The sequence below is a fragment of the Vicugna pacos genome, chromosome 11 (genome assembly GCF_048564905.1).
Source record: "Vicugna pacos chromosome 11, VicPac4, whole genome shotgun sequence".
Taxonomy (NCBI): Eukaryota; Metazoa; Chordata; class Mammalia; order Artiodactyla; family Camelidae; genus Vicugna; species Vicugna pacos.
Genome location: NC_132997.1, coordinates 53,185,241 through 53,201,589, shown reverse-complemented (window position 1 = coordinate 53,201,589; position 16,349 = coordinate 53,185,241). Strand labels below are relative to the sequence as shown.

The following is a 16,349-nucleotide window of genomic DNA, read 5'->3' as shown; positions in this document are numbered from 1 at the left end:
TTCTAGAAGCCACAGAGAAAAGTACAGTTCTCTTTTGCAAGGTATTTAGAGCCCAGAGAGAGGGATGCGCCCTACCTAAAGAAGGGCTAACAATCTTAATGCATCTGTGAGACCTTCTCTAATTAACACAGCATTTAATTAAATTTTAGCACTGATTTCATTCATTCTACAAATTCTACAAACTTACTGGGGTTATTAATGAATCATTTTAAGTCTAAGCAGACTATTGTTCTCCAAGAGTGAGGAAGGCAGATACCCTGAGCATTGCCATAGCCCAAGTGCAAACTGCAGAGCGGAGTGTGGCCTGAAAGGGGTCTGGGCACAACACTGTGTCTTCTGAGAGCTGTTGATGTCAAGAGGTTAAACATTTTACTCTCTGATTTGCACTGAGGAAGCAAAGTCCTGAGTCCACCTCAGTTTCTTAATAACAGGTATCAGAAGGAAAGGGAAATTCAGCATTAGTCAGTCATTCAATGGATTTCCAGAGATACACTTGTGATTTTGTAAGTTTTCGTTTATGGGTGGGGAAAGACACTGCCACTCACAAAACAAAAGGATGTTGGTAATTAGGGATAACAAAGAAATTAAAAATTTTAATGAGGACTCTACAGATAAATTGCAAAGTAGCTGTGTCTGATGTTAGGTGTTGGAATCATAACAAATGGGTGTGGGAAACATCACTGTTGTTTTTGTTGACTCGTGAAAAGTTGCAAATGCACAGATAACTTAGGCCTCCTTTTTCTAATTATTAGCAAGACATACTCCCAAATGCATGAAGTGCTGTTGACCACCAAGTAATTCTCTACATTACAGGTTTGGTGTATTCATTCAACAGCTATGAAAATTTATAAAAGTAATTCAAACCAATACCATGTGTATTGTTTTGCTCCCTTCTTGATTAACCTCGATGGTAGTGAAATCCTTATTGCTCAACTTGTACTGATTAAAAGAAAGTCACTTCCAAAAGTATTATTTTTTGTCTCAGTGTTAGTTCATATATATATATATAGAAACAAATATATATTTGGGGGGTACTTGTAAAGATTGGCTTAATAAGGAAAATAAAATCCTAAGGAACTGTATATCTAGTTACTTAAAAGCAGAATATTCTTTCACTTAATTTAATCTTTTTTAGAAACCATGAAAAATATATCTATATTTACACATTGATAGGGAAAACTTTCAGATTAATTACTTGTACTCTCATCAGCTTATTTTTTTTTTTTATGAAGTAGTACAAAACAGTACATTAGCAAATTGGTGGGATTAAACACTCCGGTAAGAGTAAATACTTCACTATCATCACCCCCCACACAAATAGGCCTTTAGTGCCATCAGGAAACTAGCAGGGCACTTGGCATGAAATACAAACCTACACTTTAAATTACATTTTAAAAATCAATATTTTAATAATGTATACACAGTTTTGAAAAATACAGAGCACTCACGCCCATGTACACTCCAGAAAAAAGGAAAGAAGTCTGACTACTTCATGCATGCACACACAATGCACTAAGCATAACTGCATTTACAAGACAGGAAAGCTGCTCGGTATAGAGCACACACAAGTAATAGATAACTGTTTAACTTCACCCTAGCAGGACAAACTTACAAAGTTTAAGAAAGCGATTATTTCTCTGAGGACTAAACCTGCAGTATAACCTAATCTTATTTTTCCTTAAGAATGTTTTCCCCCAAAGAAGTCCAGAAAAGGAGGATGGGACATTATTTTCAGCAAACAAAACCATTCCAAGAGCCCATCAATGAAATCTACAACATACTACAGAGGAAAAAATAGAAAGCAATAAAATCATCCCCACAGGACTGGGGATGCGAATAAAAGTAAGCTGGAAATTTGCTAATTATACTCTAGGAATGCATCCCGGGCCACCGAAAGCCCAAGCAGCTACTTGGGAGAAGGCTCCCGAGCGCGATCTCTGGGCGTCCCATCCCGGCGGGGCCGCGCGCCCTAACTGGCCATCTGGAAAGGCTCGGGATGGAAGCCGAAGAGCCTCTGGCTGTAGGGCTCGCTCTCTCCCGGCAGCTTCGCGCCCGCGAAAGGAAGATAGTGGTCTCGGCCGAAGTGCTCACAGTGGAGACTGACCCAGTCCCGCTCCGAGCCGAATCGCTCGGCCTCAGCCAGGATGCGAGTCAGAGCCATGATGTAGCTCAGCGCCATCTGTAGGGTCTCGTACTTGGACAGCTTTTTATCCTGTCCCCACTGGGGAACCACCCTGCGGAGGCGGTCGAACGCCGTGTTGAGCCCCTGCATGCGGCGGCGTTCGCGAGCGTTGGCCGCGAGGCGCCTGCGCGCCGCGTTCTCCAACCGCCCCGCCCCGGCGCACGTGCCCGCGCACTCGGCGCCGTCGGCACTCGGGGGCGCGGCACGCGCTCCCGCCGCCGGGTTGCCGGACTTGCAGGACTTCATCCCGGGCTGGAAGGAGGGAGGCGCCGAGCTCACTCGTCGGCTCAGGACCTGTGCGTGGTTTGATGTATGCGCTGCTCTGCAACTTGGCTCTTCTTAGCAAATAAGTCATACACAAAGCAACCAGCGTGGAATCAAAGTTTGCAGTGGGGAGTGCTGGGCTCTGCCTTTTGTCCTACTGGATAACCAGATTGATGTTGCTTCACTTGCCAAAATTTAGGGGAAATAGAGACGCTGAAACGAAAGTCATTTTCCAAACGTGAAGTTGAAAATGAAAAGGGAAACTTCTTGCAGCAGAATTGGTGTGGCTGGTTCGGGGAAGGTCTTTCAAGTCCTCTGGGAAAGCTGAGACTTCTTTCAGGAGGATGAAATCTTTCCCGAAGCTCAGATAGGCAAGGAGCGCTTTTTCCCTAGTAGCTGTCGGAGCGTGCTGGATGAATCTTTGAAGGAGGAGAATTTATAGCAGAGGGCTGAAGAAGGGAACAGGTGGTGGCAGGTGGGTGGGCGTCCCTCGGCTTCCATCTCAGCACCTTCCTACCCTGGGAACTGCAGGGGGGTAAGGGGGACGACGCACAGCAAAATCCTGACATTACAGCCTTCGTCTGTTGGAAGTTTCTCCAAAGCTATGTCCAACACTAACACACCATCTGGAGTGGCCTGGCTGTCCCCAAAAGAATAAAAAGGTGGGGGTGGAGGGAGGGCTTAGTCCATTTTTTCCCATATCAGCAGGCAGCTTACATATCAAAAACTGAACCAAGATTTTAAAGTTACCAGAAATCACTTGTGTGAATATGTTGGTCTTGAAATTATGACATATGGATTTTTAATGTTAGAAGATTTTGCTTTGTCACGATGTGTGACAATTTTGCATAATGCTGATTGAATATATTAGCATTTTATTTTAGCTATTAAGTTGGACAAATTAGCAGGTCCTAATATTATTTCAGACCTGGAATTTTTACTGTGCAAATAACTTGGGTGTTTTCTGCAGAATAATTTACTACAACTTGTCAAAAGATATTGTGTATATCAAAAATGTATATTATTTTCTACATAATTAGATTGCATGGTTTTGGAACTTAGGCAAATTCAGAATTTATACTCCAGTCCCCTGACACAGGTTCATAAATGTTTTCAGGACATATATTGAGATGACAATCTCTTAGTTATTTAATTTGACTTTTAAATTGAATAAAACTAATCATCATGCATATACATGTGCAAAATGGAAACATCTAAGTGATTTGTGAGGTTTTAAAGAATAATTCCTAATGAAAAAAATTTTCCCCACCTTATAAAGCTGTAAATACTTCATGCTACTTGGATGTTTCAGTTGTGTCAACTGTCCTCAGGAACAATAATGAAGCATGATTTCATTAATGATGAATCATTAATGATAATGATGAGTTGATTTACAGAGAAACCGTTAACTTCTCCTCTCAGCTTCTTTCTAGCTTTTAAGGAAAAGTGGCAAAGAAACAAGCTCCAAAAAGATTCAAGCCAAAATCATTTCTGGATTTTTTAGGAAGGCCAATATGTTCTTTCTCCTTTTGAAATATGGATTATGTTGACATTATTCTCAGATATTTTTGTTTAATTCAGTGATCAACACTCTCACAAATCAGGAGTCTTTTAACTGTCTTGCTTCCCTCACCATTGCTTTAGACTGCTCTGACTCCAAGTCCTGTCTTCCCATAAATAGTTGATTAATCCCCAGCTGAAGCAATGACAATGAAATGAAGTTGAGTAACACGAAGACAATAGAATGCAATTGAACATTAATGATCTCCAGCATGACAGATGTTGAACACAGACTTTTGCATGGAGCCATTCAGCTCTGTTACTCTGCACTTTAACAGTCTTGGTGGAGGAAGAGCAGTCCTGTGATGGGAGGCACTATATTTAGTTATCAAAATGTCAAATATATTTTTGTGAGTTTTCATGGAAATCAGCCCTACTAATGCTATTATTTCTCATGTTCATTTATCTCATCCCTCCCCCCAAGGAGCCTCCTCTGTACTACTCTTTGGAATGTTTCCCTACAAAACATAATGTTCTGGACACTATTGACCAAAGTGCTAATGAGATGCATGATTTTGCTGGCCATGTATTCAAGATTGGTAAGGTTATAGCCTGTGCACTAAGAGACTTGAAAGTACCACTTGAAGATAAAAAGGAAACCCAATAAAATGCACACAGCTCAGCTATATTAGAACATAAACTAGCATATATGACATAAAATTGATCCAAGGATAGAGAGTATTGCTGCAATAAAGGGCCTTAAAGGTATGTAGTAATTCATTTTTCAAATGTATTCTGAAGGACAATTTATTAGTACTACAAAGATGCTTCTGGGGGAAAAGGATTTCACTGTCAAGTAAATCTGGGAAACCTACCTGCTAAGTCCTGCTTAGAGAGTTATGAAGCAAAATTGATAGAATAAAGTTTCGGAGAGGTCCTGGAATTAAGAAACCTACTGACTCTAGACTTTCCCAGATCTTCTTGGACACAACCTTTTTTTCCTAGAAAGGACAAGAAACAAAGTTCCTTGGAATACATGCTTCCTAGCCTGCTCTAGTGCCTTCTGTGTATTTTATGGAGGAGACTGAGATCCAGAGACTAAGTATTATGTTCAAAGGCACTGAGCAACTTAATGACTGAATTAAGAAGTTAAATCTCCTGTATCTTTTGATTTTAGATGCTTTAAAATTGATATCACTTAATACAAGCCCTTCAGCTGACAAATGGAGCAGCTGAGATTCACCAGTGACCTCCCAGAGTCAGCCAAGTCACTAATAAAAGTTTCAGGAATAAAATTAGAAATTTTATGCTAAAAGGATAGTGTCATTTACTTTATAACCCTACAGTCTAGCAGAGTGCCTAGAAAATAATAGGTAATAAATAACCCAAACTGAATGGCTGGGAAAATGTTACATAAATGATAGTAATGCCAATCAAAATGAGTGCATTCCTAGTGAAGAACCCGTACGAATAATTTATATTCCCTCACCTTGTAAAGAACACACACTAGATCCACATTTTGAATACAGAATGGATTCTTTCTTATCAAAAAACACATCTATAGCCATTTGAGCCCAAATGCATGTCAGACTAATTCCCACAGTATTTCTATACTGATGGCATGATCCTACCCGATGAATTGGCTATTACTCTATGTCTAGGGTTGGCCAGAAATCAAAACTGGCAAATGGAGATAGGAGAGAGATGAAGGTGAGGGGAGCTTACACCTGTAGGAGTAGAAAACTAGGAGAGGTATTATTTTAGAAGTAAAAGATCAATGGTTGAAAATTATTACATAAAATGTATAGAATAAAGGGTAAACATCCTCTATTATCCAAAACCATATTTAATTTTTTAATGAAAACTCTCCAAAGAACCACACAATTAAAAGAAAGAGAAGAAAACACTTGTTCATTCTGAATTTGCAGAGAAATTATGAAAAATGAGGAATGGGGCTTCCTTCTGGAGGGCATGGCAATTGGGGGATTCTGGGTCCCTGAAAGACTTGAAAGTAAGCCAGCAAAAGACAAAAGGACAATGAAGTTGAGTTCCACTTATATTTCATTAAAGACCAGAAGTGCAAGGTCTTAAAAGTTCCTGTAACTTTGTAATGTGCTACATAGTTAGTAAGTGAGGAAAAACCTGCAGAAGGATTTATGTTTGGAGAAAGAAAGGGAAAAGCAAAGTATTGCCCCTCTGTCCCCTGCCCCTTGAAGATCCAGAAAAGAGAAAACCCAGTGGAGGGTAGAAACTTAGAATAGACAGACTAATGACAAGGCCAAGAGAAAGAAGACAAAGATGAGGGACCCTGTTCTAGGCCCCAAGAGTGATCACTCACCTCCGGAAAGCACAAGCTCACTAAAGGGCCCCAGGTGATTCTCCAACCCCCAATCACTTCACACACTGCTTGTGAATTACAGCTTGGCAGTTGGATTTAGTTTCTCATTGCCATGAGCCAGACTGACTTGCATGGTTTGGACTCTGCCATCACTCTTCTGGATGGAGCTTAGCCTCCTCTGAGCGTTTGGTCTAAGCTCTATCTTTGAAGTCAGTTTTGAATCCTGGCTGTCCTTTCAACTAGCTGTGTTCTCTTGCAAAAATCACTTCTCCTATTTCTCTATCTGCAAAGTGGAATCATAATACCTACCTAACCCAGAAAGAGTGAGCATTATTTTAGACAGTACCTGTAAAGGGCTCTGCCTGGTCCCTAAGAAAGCTACTCTTTAAATGACAGCTAATACTACACATTCTGAATAGATTTTGTAAGTGATAATAAAAATAAACTCAGCTTTTGAACTTGATAATTTTTGAACCCTTTACACATAAAGGTATAGTTAATCATGATGTAAATTCCAGCTGTGTGACTTTGAGCAATTTACTAACCTCTCTATATCTCTTACCTTATCTGTAAGGAGGGTTAATAATAGAAATGATCTTTAGAATTAGCATGAGGACTGAGCTAGTTACTCTTTGTAAAGCACTTAGACCCATGCCTGACACAGTTACATGCAATATAGGTGCCTCTTTAGATAAACAAAATGACCTGTTGCAATTATCCAGGATGCAGACTAACCACCCCTCCTCTCATTTTTGCTTTATTTCCCTGCTTTTTAGTGCTTGACCCATAGAATGTACAGGGACAGTGAGAGGTGGGTAAATTCAAGGGAGTTCTGCCTTTGATATTGGAACAATCTAAGTTTGACATATCAGAAATAGAAGCAAAAAATACACTGCTCAGGGACTTACTGGGTAGCAGATTTGGCTGTCTCGTAGTTTAAGGTTCAATTTTATAATCACAGACATATTTCAAAGTGTTAATTTTCAGGAGAGGTTTCACTTTTCCAGTGACTGAAATATTTGCATTCACCATCCAGGGCCCCTCCCTTTCTAGCACTGAGGTATTAAGGAAGACAGATCAATAATCATGATGTTTCTCTTCATGGACATTGAAGCAGAACAAAGGGAGTGAGTCTCAGGGATGTGCTGGATGGTTCCATGATAAACTCAGGCTGGAGGCTATGTTTCTTCAGAATGCCTTTCCCTGTGTGGTTCTGGGTTTGAGTTAGGCAAAAGTGAAGCTGATACTCTGAAGATCCTTGTAGGTTAGAGGCCATGAGAGATAGAGGCAGAGGTGCCCGTAGATTCCAGTCCATCCTTGCTTTTCCTCCTGGTGTACCCAGTGCTCCCTCCCTCTCTCCCAACCGCCGGCCCTGCTGACCAACAGTGGCCCCAGGGCCACTATCAGATGCTTCCTGTGAGCTCACAGAGATGGTCACAGCCACAAAGAAGCTGACTTCTGCACCAGCTTCCCCACCCAGTCTTACTCAAGCAGCTCAAGACTCGCTTCCAGACTCCCCTGCAAGCTCTGATTCATTCCCCCAGCCAGGGCTGCATAGTGACTGTTCTCTCATTCTTCAACAAACCTTTTTGGACCTTTACTTCCCTTGCTCCTTCCCCAGTTGTAGAAGGCCTCATCCTTATAACAAATTCCTTCTTCTGTAATACTCACAGTGGCTCTGCTTTCCTGGTTGAACCCTGACTGATACAAGGAATCTTTCATCTAGCCATAAAAAAGGCCATAGGACCTATCCCTGTCTCCCTGCAGAAGCCCTCTACACTGGTGCCTCATTGTCTATGTGTCCACCAGAACTGGAGTCTTTTGTCTCTTGGACAGTAATTACTACTTCCATCTGTTCAGCCCTGTGCCAGGCAACATCAGGGATAAGTCAGAGTTTAGCCTAATGGAATACATCATCTAGTTGTGGAGATAAACCCAACACACAACAAAAAACTACCCTGAGTAGTAAACCTGAGTCATGTTTTCCAAGAGGTGCACAAGACAGTCCATTAGAGTATGGGAAATGATTAGAAATTATTCTGGTATTTCTTTTATCTCATTCATTTCTAACTCAGGGTATGTTTTATAGTGTACAAAATATAAACACATATATTTATATGTGAGAATATACCAACATTTTTAACAATAGGAGCATGTCAGCAGTAGAGCGGGGACCACCATCCTAGGCATGAGGCCGGACATGATTGGTACCATTAGGAGTTCACAGAAGGGAGATTTTTCTGAGCTCTGGAGGAAAAAGGATTTCAGCTGGTGGCCCCACCTCTCTGACATCACCACTTACTGCTGCCCCCTCAAAAGGCTGCTCCTCCTCCACTGCCCATGCTCACCCCACCCCCCCACCCCCTGCCTCAACTGCCATTTCCCTAGATTGTCCCTGGCTGGCTCTGGGGTGTCATTCAGCTCCTGTTCTACCTGATGCTGTATGTCCTTGGTTGTTTGGAGACTCCAGGAATACACAGGCTTCCTCTGTATTGTTCCTAGGTGTATCTCCAGTACCTAGAATTGTGTCTGGCACATACAGATGCTCAAGAAATACTAATTGAAGGAAAGAAGGGGAGGGAGGAGGAAAAGGGAGGCGGAGGGACCCCACATACAAAGGGAGAGTCCACATTGTTCCCCTAGCAACACAGGTGTTTTTCCTCCTGCTAATATGGACTCTTTGGGGGGAAATTGTGCCCTCCAAACTCAGTTGCCACTGGCCTGCTGCTTTTCTGCCTGCTCTGAAATTGTGGTCTCTGCTGTTTCACAGTGAGCAGGTGGCTTACTCCCCCAAAGGGTGGCTGTCATTACAATCCAGGTTTCAGGCAGTTCCTGAGTCAGCACAGAGTAAAAGCCCAGAGGCCTTGCCTGCCCAGGCTAGCCGCTGATACTGGCTCCCGGCCCCACTAGGGAAGCAGTTTTCTGTTGATTTTAGTTGGTGTTGCTTTTTTGTTTCCTTGTGCAGTTTTAGCAGCTTAGCTGAACAAGTTATTCTAAATATCCAAACAGCCAGGTCTATTAATTCTGAGACTGTGTTCCTGTCCCTCCTCACCATTAGGTTTGAGTCCTACTGCCCTGCCTCTTACTGAATCCACTCAGTGGGGAGCAAAAAGATATCATGCCTATCCGACCAGACGTCTCAACCAGTCTGATTCCTAGGCCGTGTCTAAGCGGAATCCAATGGTAGCCATGTGAGTATGTAATTTTTCCTGTTTCTTTGGCAACCATATAACACTTGTTTCATTCCTTCAAGCTGATTTTCATTCATTCATTTGACAAATATTTATTTTACTTACCATGTGCCAGGTACTGTGGTAGGCACTAAAAATAGAGTTGACCGCACTGCAAAAATCCCTACCCACGTGGATATTTGAAACTGGTAGTGTTGGTATCTAAGTATGAATTTATTTCCTGTTTCTCCAAATAGGTTATACATTTTTTAAGGGAAGGGGCAATTTTAGGTATCTGGGTCTACAGTGTTCAATAAAGAAGTATTTGCTTCTTGGTTGATTGAAATTCTTGCTCAGGCTGACCTTAAGCTAAGGAAACCAAAATCATCACCACAAAAAAAAAAAAAAAAATTTAACACCCCCAGGAAATACCAAATGCTTACTGATGTTAGTTCCTATTTCCACAATACCTTTTGAGTAGGGAAGGACTGTTAAAATCTTCATTTTGTGCCAAGAAAACCAAGGGTTCTGGCTAAACTGAGCTACACAGCAAGTGACTAGATTTGAAAACCACTTCTCTTTCTCCCTAGAGCCCATGCTCTGTGCTGCACTGAGTCTTGTCAGGAAGAGTTTTGATGTCAAGAAAAGAGTCATTCATCACTGTGCCCTCAGTGCCTAGAATGATGCCTGGCACATAGTAGATGCTCATTAACTGTGCTATATGACATGTGCACAGTGCTCTGTCAGTCCCAGCCTGTCCCAGCCCTGCTAAACAGCAGGCAGTGGGGCCAGTTACCTGCAGGCACAGATTAGTCTATTTTGTGAACCAAGTCTGAGGTTTCCTTGGAACACCATCTGTTCACACAACCTCAGATCCTTGGAACTCAGTGCCAAAGGAGAGGGAAACTAAGTCTGCAATACGCCTCTGACACTGGGCTTCTGACCATCCTCCTCATAGGCCACTTTCACCACTGAGTCCACTCTCCCTATGCCAGCCTTTCATTGCTTGCAATGATCACCTCCCCACCACTGCCTGTTCTTGAGGCGTCAGTGGACCAGTCAACTGAACACCCCACATTTTGCCAGTCACACAACCACTGCTGACTACAATGCTCAGATGACAATGCTCAGAAGCCCACAACCTCCTACTTTCAGCTCACTTGTCCTGTTCCCCAGTGGCTAATGCCCAGTTGCCATATAATTTGTCACTCTAGGTCACTTGATTCACGCCAGCAAATTTGCTTTGCTGCTAACTGAGGAATACTGGACTGAGGCCCAGGTAACACTAGTTCACGCCTCTGTGCTCCCTGGTGTCATGCAGGATGCATGTAAGTCATCTCAGAAGGAAGACAAAAGTTTGCTTAAATACTTGATGAGTTTAGGCCAAGAAACCAGGAACATAAGCTTTCTGCAGAAGCCCATTATAAGAACCTCTTACCAATTCAATCCCCCAAGCGTCTCCAGACTCAAGTGGGTCAGAGAAATTCCAGAGTGCTGGTTCTAATCGCTAATGCCCCCTTTCTCCCATGCCTCACTTTACCCAGAAGATTAGCTTTATGGTTCTTCCAAAGTGTATTTCCCAAACTGTGTCCTGGAAATTTTACCCTTTAACAAAGAAAAGGAAATTCTGCCTTAAACAAAGCTATACAGGCTTTACTATGGTCATGATCCTTCTTAAGATGGGATATACAGAGTTTCCCAAATTATGTGGCCATGGAAACTCTTTGTCTCAGAGGATATCCAGAGAGCAGTATCCACAGAAAATTCAAGCTGAATCCATACTCTTACATTAAGGAGAAGGCCATCTGAAAGCATTTTAGTGACTGATTAAAAAAAAAGTCTGTATAACTTTCCTCTCAAAAGGTTTTTAACTTGTTATGCTGAAATTAATGAACAAACTCCTTCTCTTCTGCATTCTAGTCATTCTTTTGCATCCTGAATATTTCTCTTATAAAGTGTGACTCGAGAGCATGCAAACTCTCTGGGCAGGGCTGAGGGTGAGGAGGGTGTACTGGGAGAAGCATGTCGGGGCTGGGAAAACTTCCAGGGCAAATGGCTGGCAAGAAGGACAGTCAAGAGGTTCACTGCTCAGCTGGCAGCCAGCCCAGAATTTGATGGTTTAAAAAGGGACCCAGGAAAGGAAGGAGGTGCCAACCAAGAGAAGGGCACTGGTGACACGGGAAGATTCAAACTCTAGCCTAACCCACATTCTGTTGCCCAAGGTCTGGTGGTAACACATGTCTGCGAATAACCTACCACTGTTATTTGAATGCTTCTAATTATCGTCCAGTTAATCCACTAAAAAGAGATAGAAACATACAGAATCAGACACTGTATGCCTCCTGATGGAAAAACAGAGCATCTAGTGTACCTACTAAAAAACTGAACCTGAATCTTATTAGGCCTCCATATCTAACAATCAACTCACATGACATTCAGGTGACAGAGAATCATGTTAAGAGATACACTATGGAGAGGCAATCAGCAAAATCCAGAATTAAGAATCTCAATAGGACAACTGACTATTTACCAACAAATATATTATATGAGGCAGGGGGAAAGGTGAAGAAGGAACCTATAAAATTAGAATCAGAGACTAGAACCATTTCAACCAAACGCAATGTGTGGCTCTTGTTTAGATTCTGACTCAAATAAACCAACTCTAAAAACATTTATGAGGCAATGAGAGAAAATCTGGACATGGACTGCACATTTGATAGTAAGGAATTATCGTTAATTGTTTTAGGTTTAATAAAGATAGCATGGTTACATTGTTTAAGAGCTTATATTTTAGAGATACATACTGAAATACTTACAAATAAATTATATAATGTGTGGGATTTGCTTCAAAATAATCTAGGGAAAAGGGAAACGGGTGGAGGTATAGGTAATACAAGATTGCCTATTAGTTAAATAGTTGTTGAAGCTGAGTGATGGAGATATCATGATTCATTATAACTGGCCTGAAATTAGCAAGAAATTAGCCAGTAGAAAATTTCCTTTTCCAGGTTGTATTTAGTGGTACTTTGGAAATGCGGACGTAATGTGCAACAATAGCGGTAAGTGTCTTCAGGTGCTGGTGAACAGCATCAGTGCCTTGGGGTCAAGAAGGTGACCCAGTTCAGTCAAACCAGAATTTTCTTCTGGGTTTCCAGAAGTTAATCCAACTCTTTTCTGGTTTTATTCAAGACCTGCCTGAAGGTACACCTACCTGCTTCCCCCAGTCTGATCCCAGTCCCTTTATCTACCATGTGGGGAGGAGAGGGAGAGTGGAGACTTTAGACAACTGGAAGGCACAAGAGTCCTCAAGCAGGAAGCTCCATATGAGAAGTAACTGCGAATTCATGACATGGAGACATGAAACCTCCAGGAAGCTTGGAGGAAGTTTTGGTGAATTATGTGAAGTCTACCACAAGCTAAAGGAATTCCACTGATGCTCCAAGTGGTTTCTGCAGAAGTGAGGATGTGTTGTGCCAAAGCAGCTCTCTGGGAGGAGGCTGGTCATATCCCTGGGGGGATGATGCACTCCACAGCCAGAGAAGAGGATGAATTGAACTGGCCCTAACAGGAACTTGTGTCTTTAGCTCTGTTACAAAGTGACCCACCCATTGGTGACATCATATGAAAATCTCCCTATTGGAGGGAGCTGGGGGAGAGACTTGGATCTCTTGCTCAGGGATTTTGCCCAGTGTCGGAGTTGTCACTGATAAATAGACCCAACCTCACATTTCGATCTTCAGAGGAAGCCCTTTGCAGAAGATGAGGCTAAAGCAATCCCAGTATGAATCAGTGCCCAAATGTGGATCCTATGGAAGAAGCCATTTACAGTAATAATTGTAAGAAACCCATGGCCTGTTTCACTAGATGATTGGCTGCTGCAATTAATCCCTGAAGGCAATAATGTAGTTTTTAAAGAAAAAGATATATGTAGCTGTACCACTTTGTGCTGCTTAGATGAGCCTGGAGCTTTTTCAGAGAACTTTAGCATTCGAAAAATTAATGCTCCAGTGTCACCTATTCTTGAGGAAGCACACTTGGTCATTTTGTGTAGGCAGAAATTTAAATCCCAGGTTACCAGACATGGATGTAAATCACTTAGTCAAGGAACAGATCCAGCTGGCTAACCACCGCACATGCACCTCCATACAGCCTTATAGCTCTCATGGTTGAAGATGCTTTTTATGGGGGAAATTTTAGGTTACGAATCTATTCTCAAGGTTGGAGAACCCAGAGATTTTGGTTTAGACCCTTGCAAACATCACAAGCTTACTATTCAAAACCCATCCTTCTCTACTTTTTATTTTTTTCAAGTTTCAGTAGGAAACATGTCATATCAAGATTCCTGCAGAAGAAAAAAAGAAAACAGAATCAGTCCTTAAGCAGAAAGGAGATATGGAATGATGAGGGGTAGCTCACTAAGTCAAAGGAAGTTTAAATAACCGGTTTTCTGGTAGGACATGAATGAAGGTGACTTGGACCTTAGCAGCCATTGCTTTAGGCCCTGAAGTACTACTATGAGGTGACTCTGCTCCAACTCACTTGTCTATTTCAGCCAAGTTTTCAAAAACTTGGGAGAGAGAATTGGACTGGCCAGCTTGCCGGGTGTCTCTAGCTATGGCTAAGAAACAGTAACACAGTCACTGGGGCGGTTGGTTGCGAGACTGCAGATTGTGTCTGTTAGAGAAAGGGGGACCTTTTCATCCTGCCCTAATGATGGGGATCCAGCTGAAGCTATAGATAAAGGAAGAAAGTAATCAGGCATCTTACGGAAACTGCAATTCTGGCCAGAACACAGTTCTCCACCAACAACTGCTCTCTATTCATCCGGGAGAACTGGCCCTTCCTCTCCTGTTCTCCTCTCCCTGACCCACTTGGAAGCAGGGCTCCTCACCCCTGTCCCTTTGTAGTCTACTGCAGTGAAACTGTCTCTGATGGAGGAAAGAAGAGTTTGGGGTACATTTCCCCAGGTAGGCTCACACTCCATCCGAGTTTCTGACCCCAAAGAAAGCAACCCTATCCTCAGCTACACAAAAGTTTTTCTCCCATATGAGTCATCACTTGATCTTGATTATCCAAGTATCTCCTGGAAATGATCCACCTGAGAAACACAACAGATGTTGTTGCCATGACTACTGCTGGGTTCCCTGGAGTTCTGATTCTGATGGGACCAAGGACTGACATGAGATGCTTCTAAAGCAACAACCCATTCATTGCAGGGTGAATCAGAATATAGTATTATGTCTGGATCTTTATCTTTTTGTTGAAAAATAAGAAAGATGATGGGTCATAACAAGGGGAAAATGAGCAAGTTAAAGAATTTGCATACAAGACTATGGAGTTCAATGTTAAAATTTAAGGTTTTAAAACCAGCACTGCTCATTCAAGCCTTCTGTTGCTGCCTATTTTAACATGACTATCTTGTTCATATTTGGCTGGAATTATCATTATTATCCTTATTGTCATTTTAATCCATACTAACCAGTTTCAACATACTATCTTACTCCATCCTCTCAGCAGCTCAGTGAGGTGGGTGAAACTTTTATCCCCATTTTACAGATGAGGAAAGTGAGACCCAGAGAGGTTAAGAAACTTGCCCCAAAGTTCTTCTGCTGGTGAGTGTTGGAACCTGAATTTGTCTGATTGCAGAACATAACTTCTTAACCACTATAAAATCTTATGTCAGTCCAAAGGAAGCTGGTCTACTTAACATGGAGTTGGAACACTTAACATAATGATTCAACATTGCCTCATGCAGAGGAACCCACGTGTCTCCCTCAGGCTAGAAGGAGTGTGGTAAGGCTTTGGGGGCTTAAATGTATTGCATTTGTGGTCAAACCTCCCGGTCTTGGATAAATAGTGGCTAAACCCACCTCTAGTTTAGCTTAGCATGACAGCCAGGCTCTAACACTAGCCTCAAGTCAACAGATTCTTTACTTTAACTTATGGATGGGCTGAAAAGACATCACACTCCCTCGAAACAATCCTGGGAGGATGCTCTGAGCTCTGCCCTGCCATTAGGGGCTGTAAGTTTGTGCAAACAACCATAAAATTAAACCCACCCAGGGAGGGACATTGATTTCCAATTGGCATAGTTTGCCAGATGCTGTTTGGTCTAAGAACTGCTTGACCTCTACTAGTGACGCCACCTGCCCTTGGCTTTGCGGGGTGTGTTCCCAGCAGGGAAGGCTCCTCCACTCCTGCTTGCTGCTGGAACTTGGGCTGAAGGCGTGGCAGGCTCCCCATATGTTGCAGGGAGAGGCCAGCCATGCCCCAAGTTGGATTCACCCTCTTATCCAGTTCTGGGGCTAAAGCTGCCCCCAAGAGATTATAGACGCTCCCATCCCCAACTAATTAAATAGATGGCCTCCTGCTGCTAAAAGGGAATGAGGGCGGAAAAACAGAAGATGCCTGATTTAACTAGGACCTGGGTAAGTAGCTCACCAGCCAGACCCAGAAACCACTGATGCATGCCTAAACAGTCTCTAATGGGTCAGGGAGGTTCTATGCTGGAGACCTGGAGTTCTGTATTCTCAGCCCACTTTGTAGTTTTCAAATCTTATAGTTCAAAACATGTGTCTTAGAAGCTTTACATATTATTTAAACTAATATTACTTATTAATGAGTATATCTTATAATCATTATTATTACACACCAATCCTTATGTTAAGACACTGGAATGAAAGTAACTGTTCAAAGACAGTACTTTTTCTCATGGGACAACCTGACCATGATTCTACCACCTTATATGGAACACACACACACACTCACGTAAAGAGGAGGCTTCTAGATTCAAAGCGAAGTGTTTGCCTAAATTATCTAAATCTAAATATCCATGCAATTGTAAGTTTAGATGAAAACTAAAATCATGGTTTGGATTAAGGAAAGAAAGCTTTTA

At 42.2% G+C, this 16,349-nt stretch overlaps 1 protein-coding gene across 1 annotated transcript; it reads right to left on the bottom strand.

The window, feature by feature from the left end:
- Window positions 1-1,277: 1,277 nt before the first annotated feature.
- ATOH7 (atonal bHLH transcription factor 7) lies at window positions 1,278-4,906 on the bottom strand. Its single transcript, XM_072972332.1, has one exon. It carries the CDS (start codon window positions 2,426-2,428, stop codon window positions 1,970-1,972), a length of 459 nt encoding a protein of 152 aa, XP_072828433.1. The 5' UTR covers window positions 2,429-4,906; the 3' UTR covers window positions 1,278-1,969.
- Between the last annotated feature and the right edge of the window lie 11,443 nt (window positions 4,907-16,349).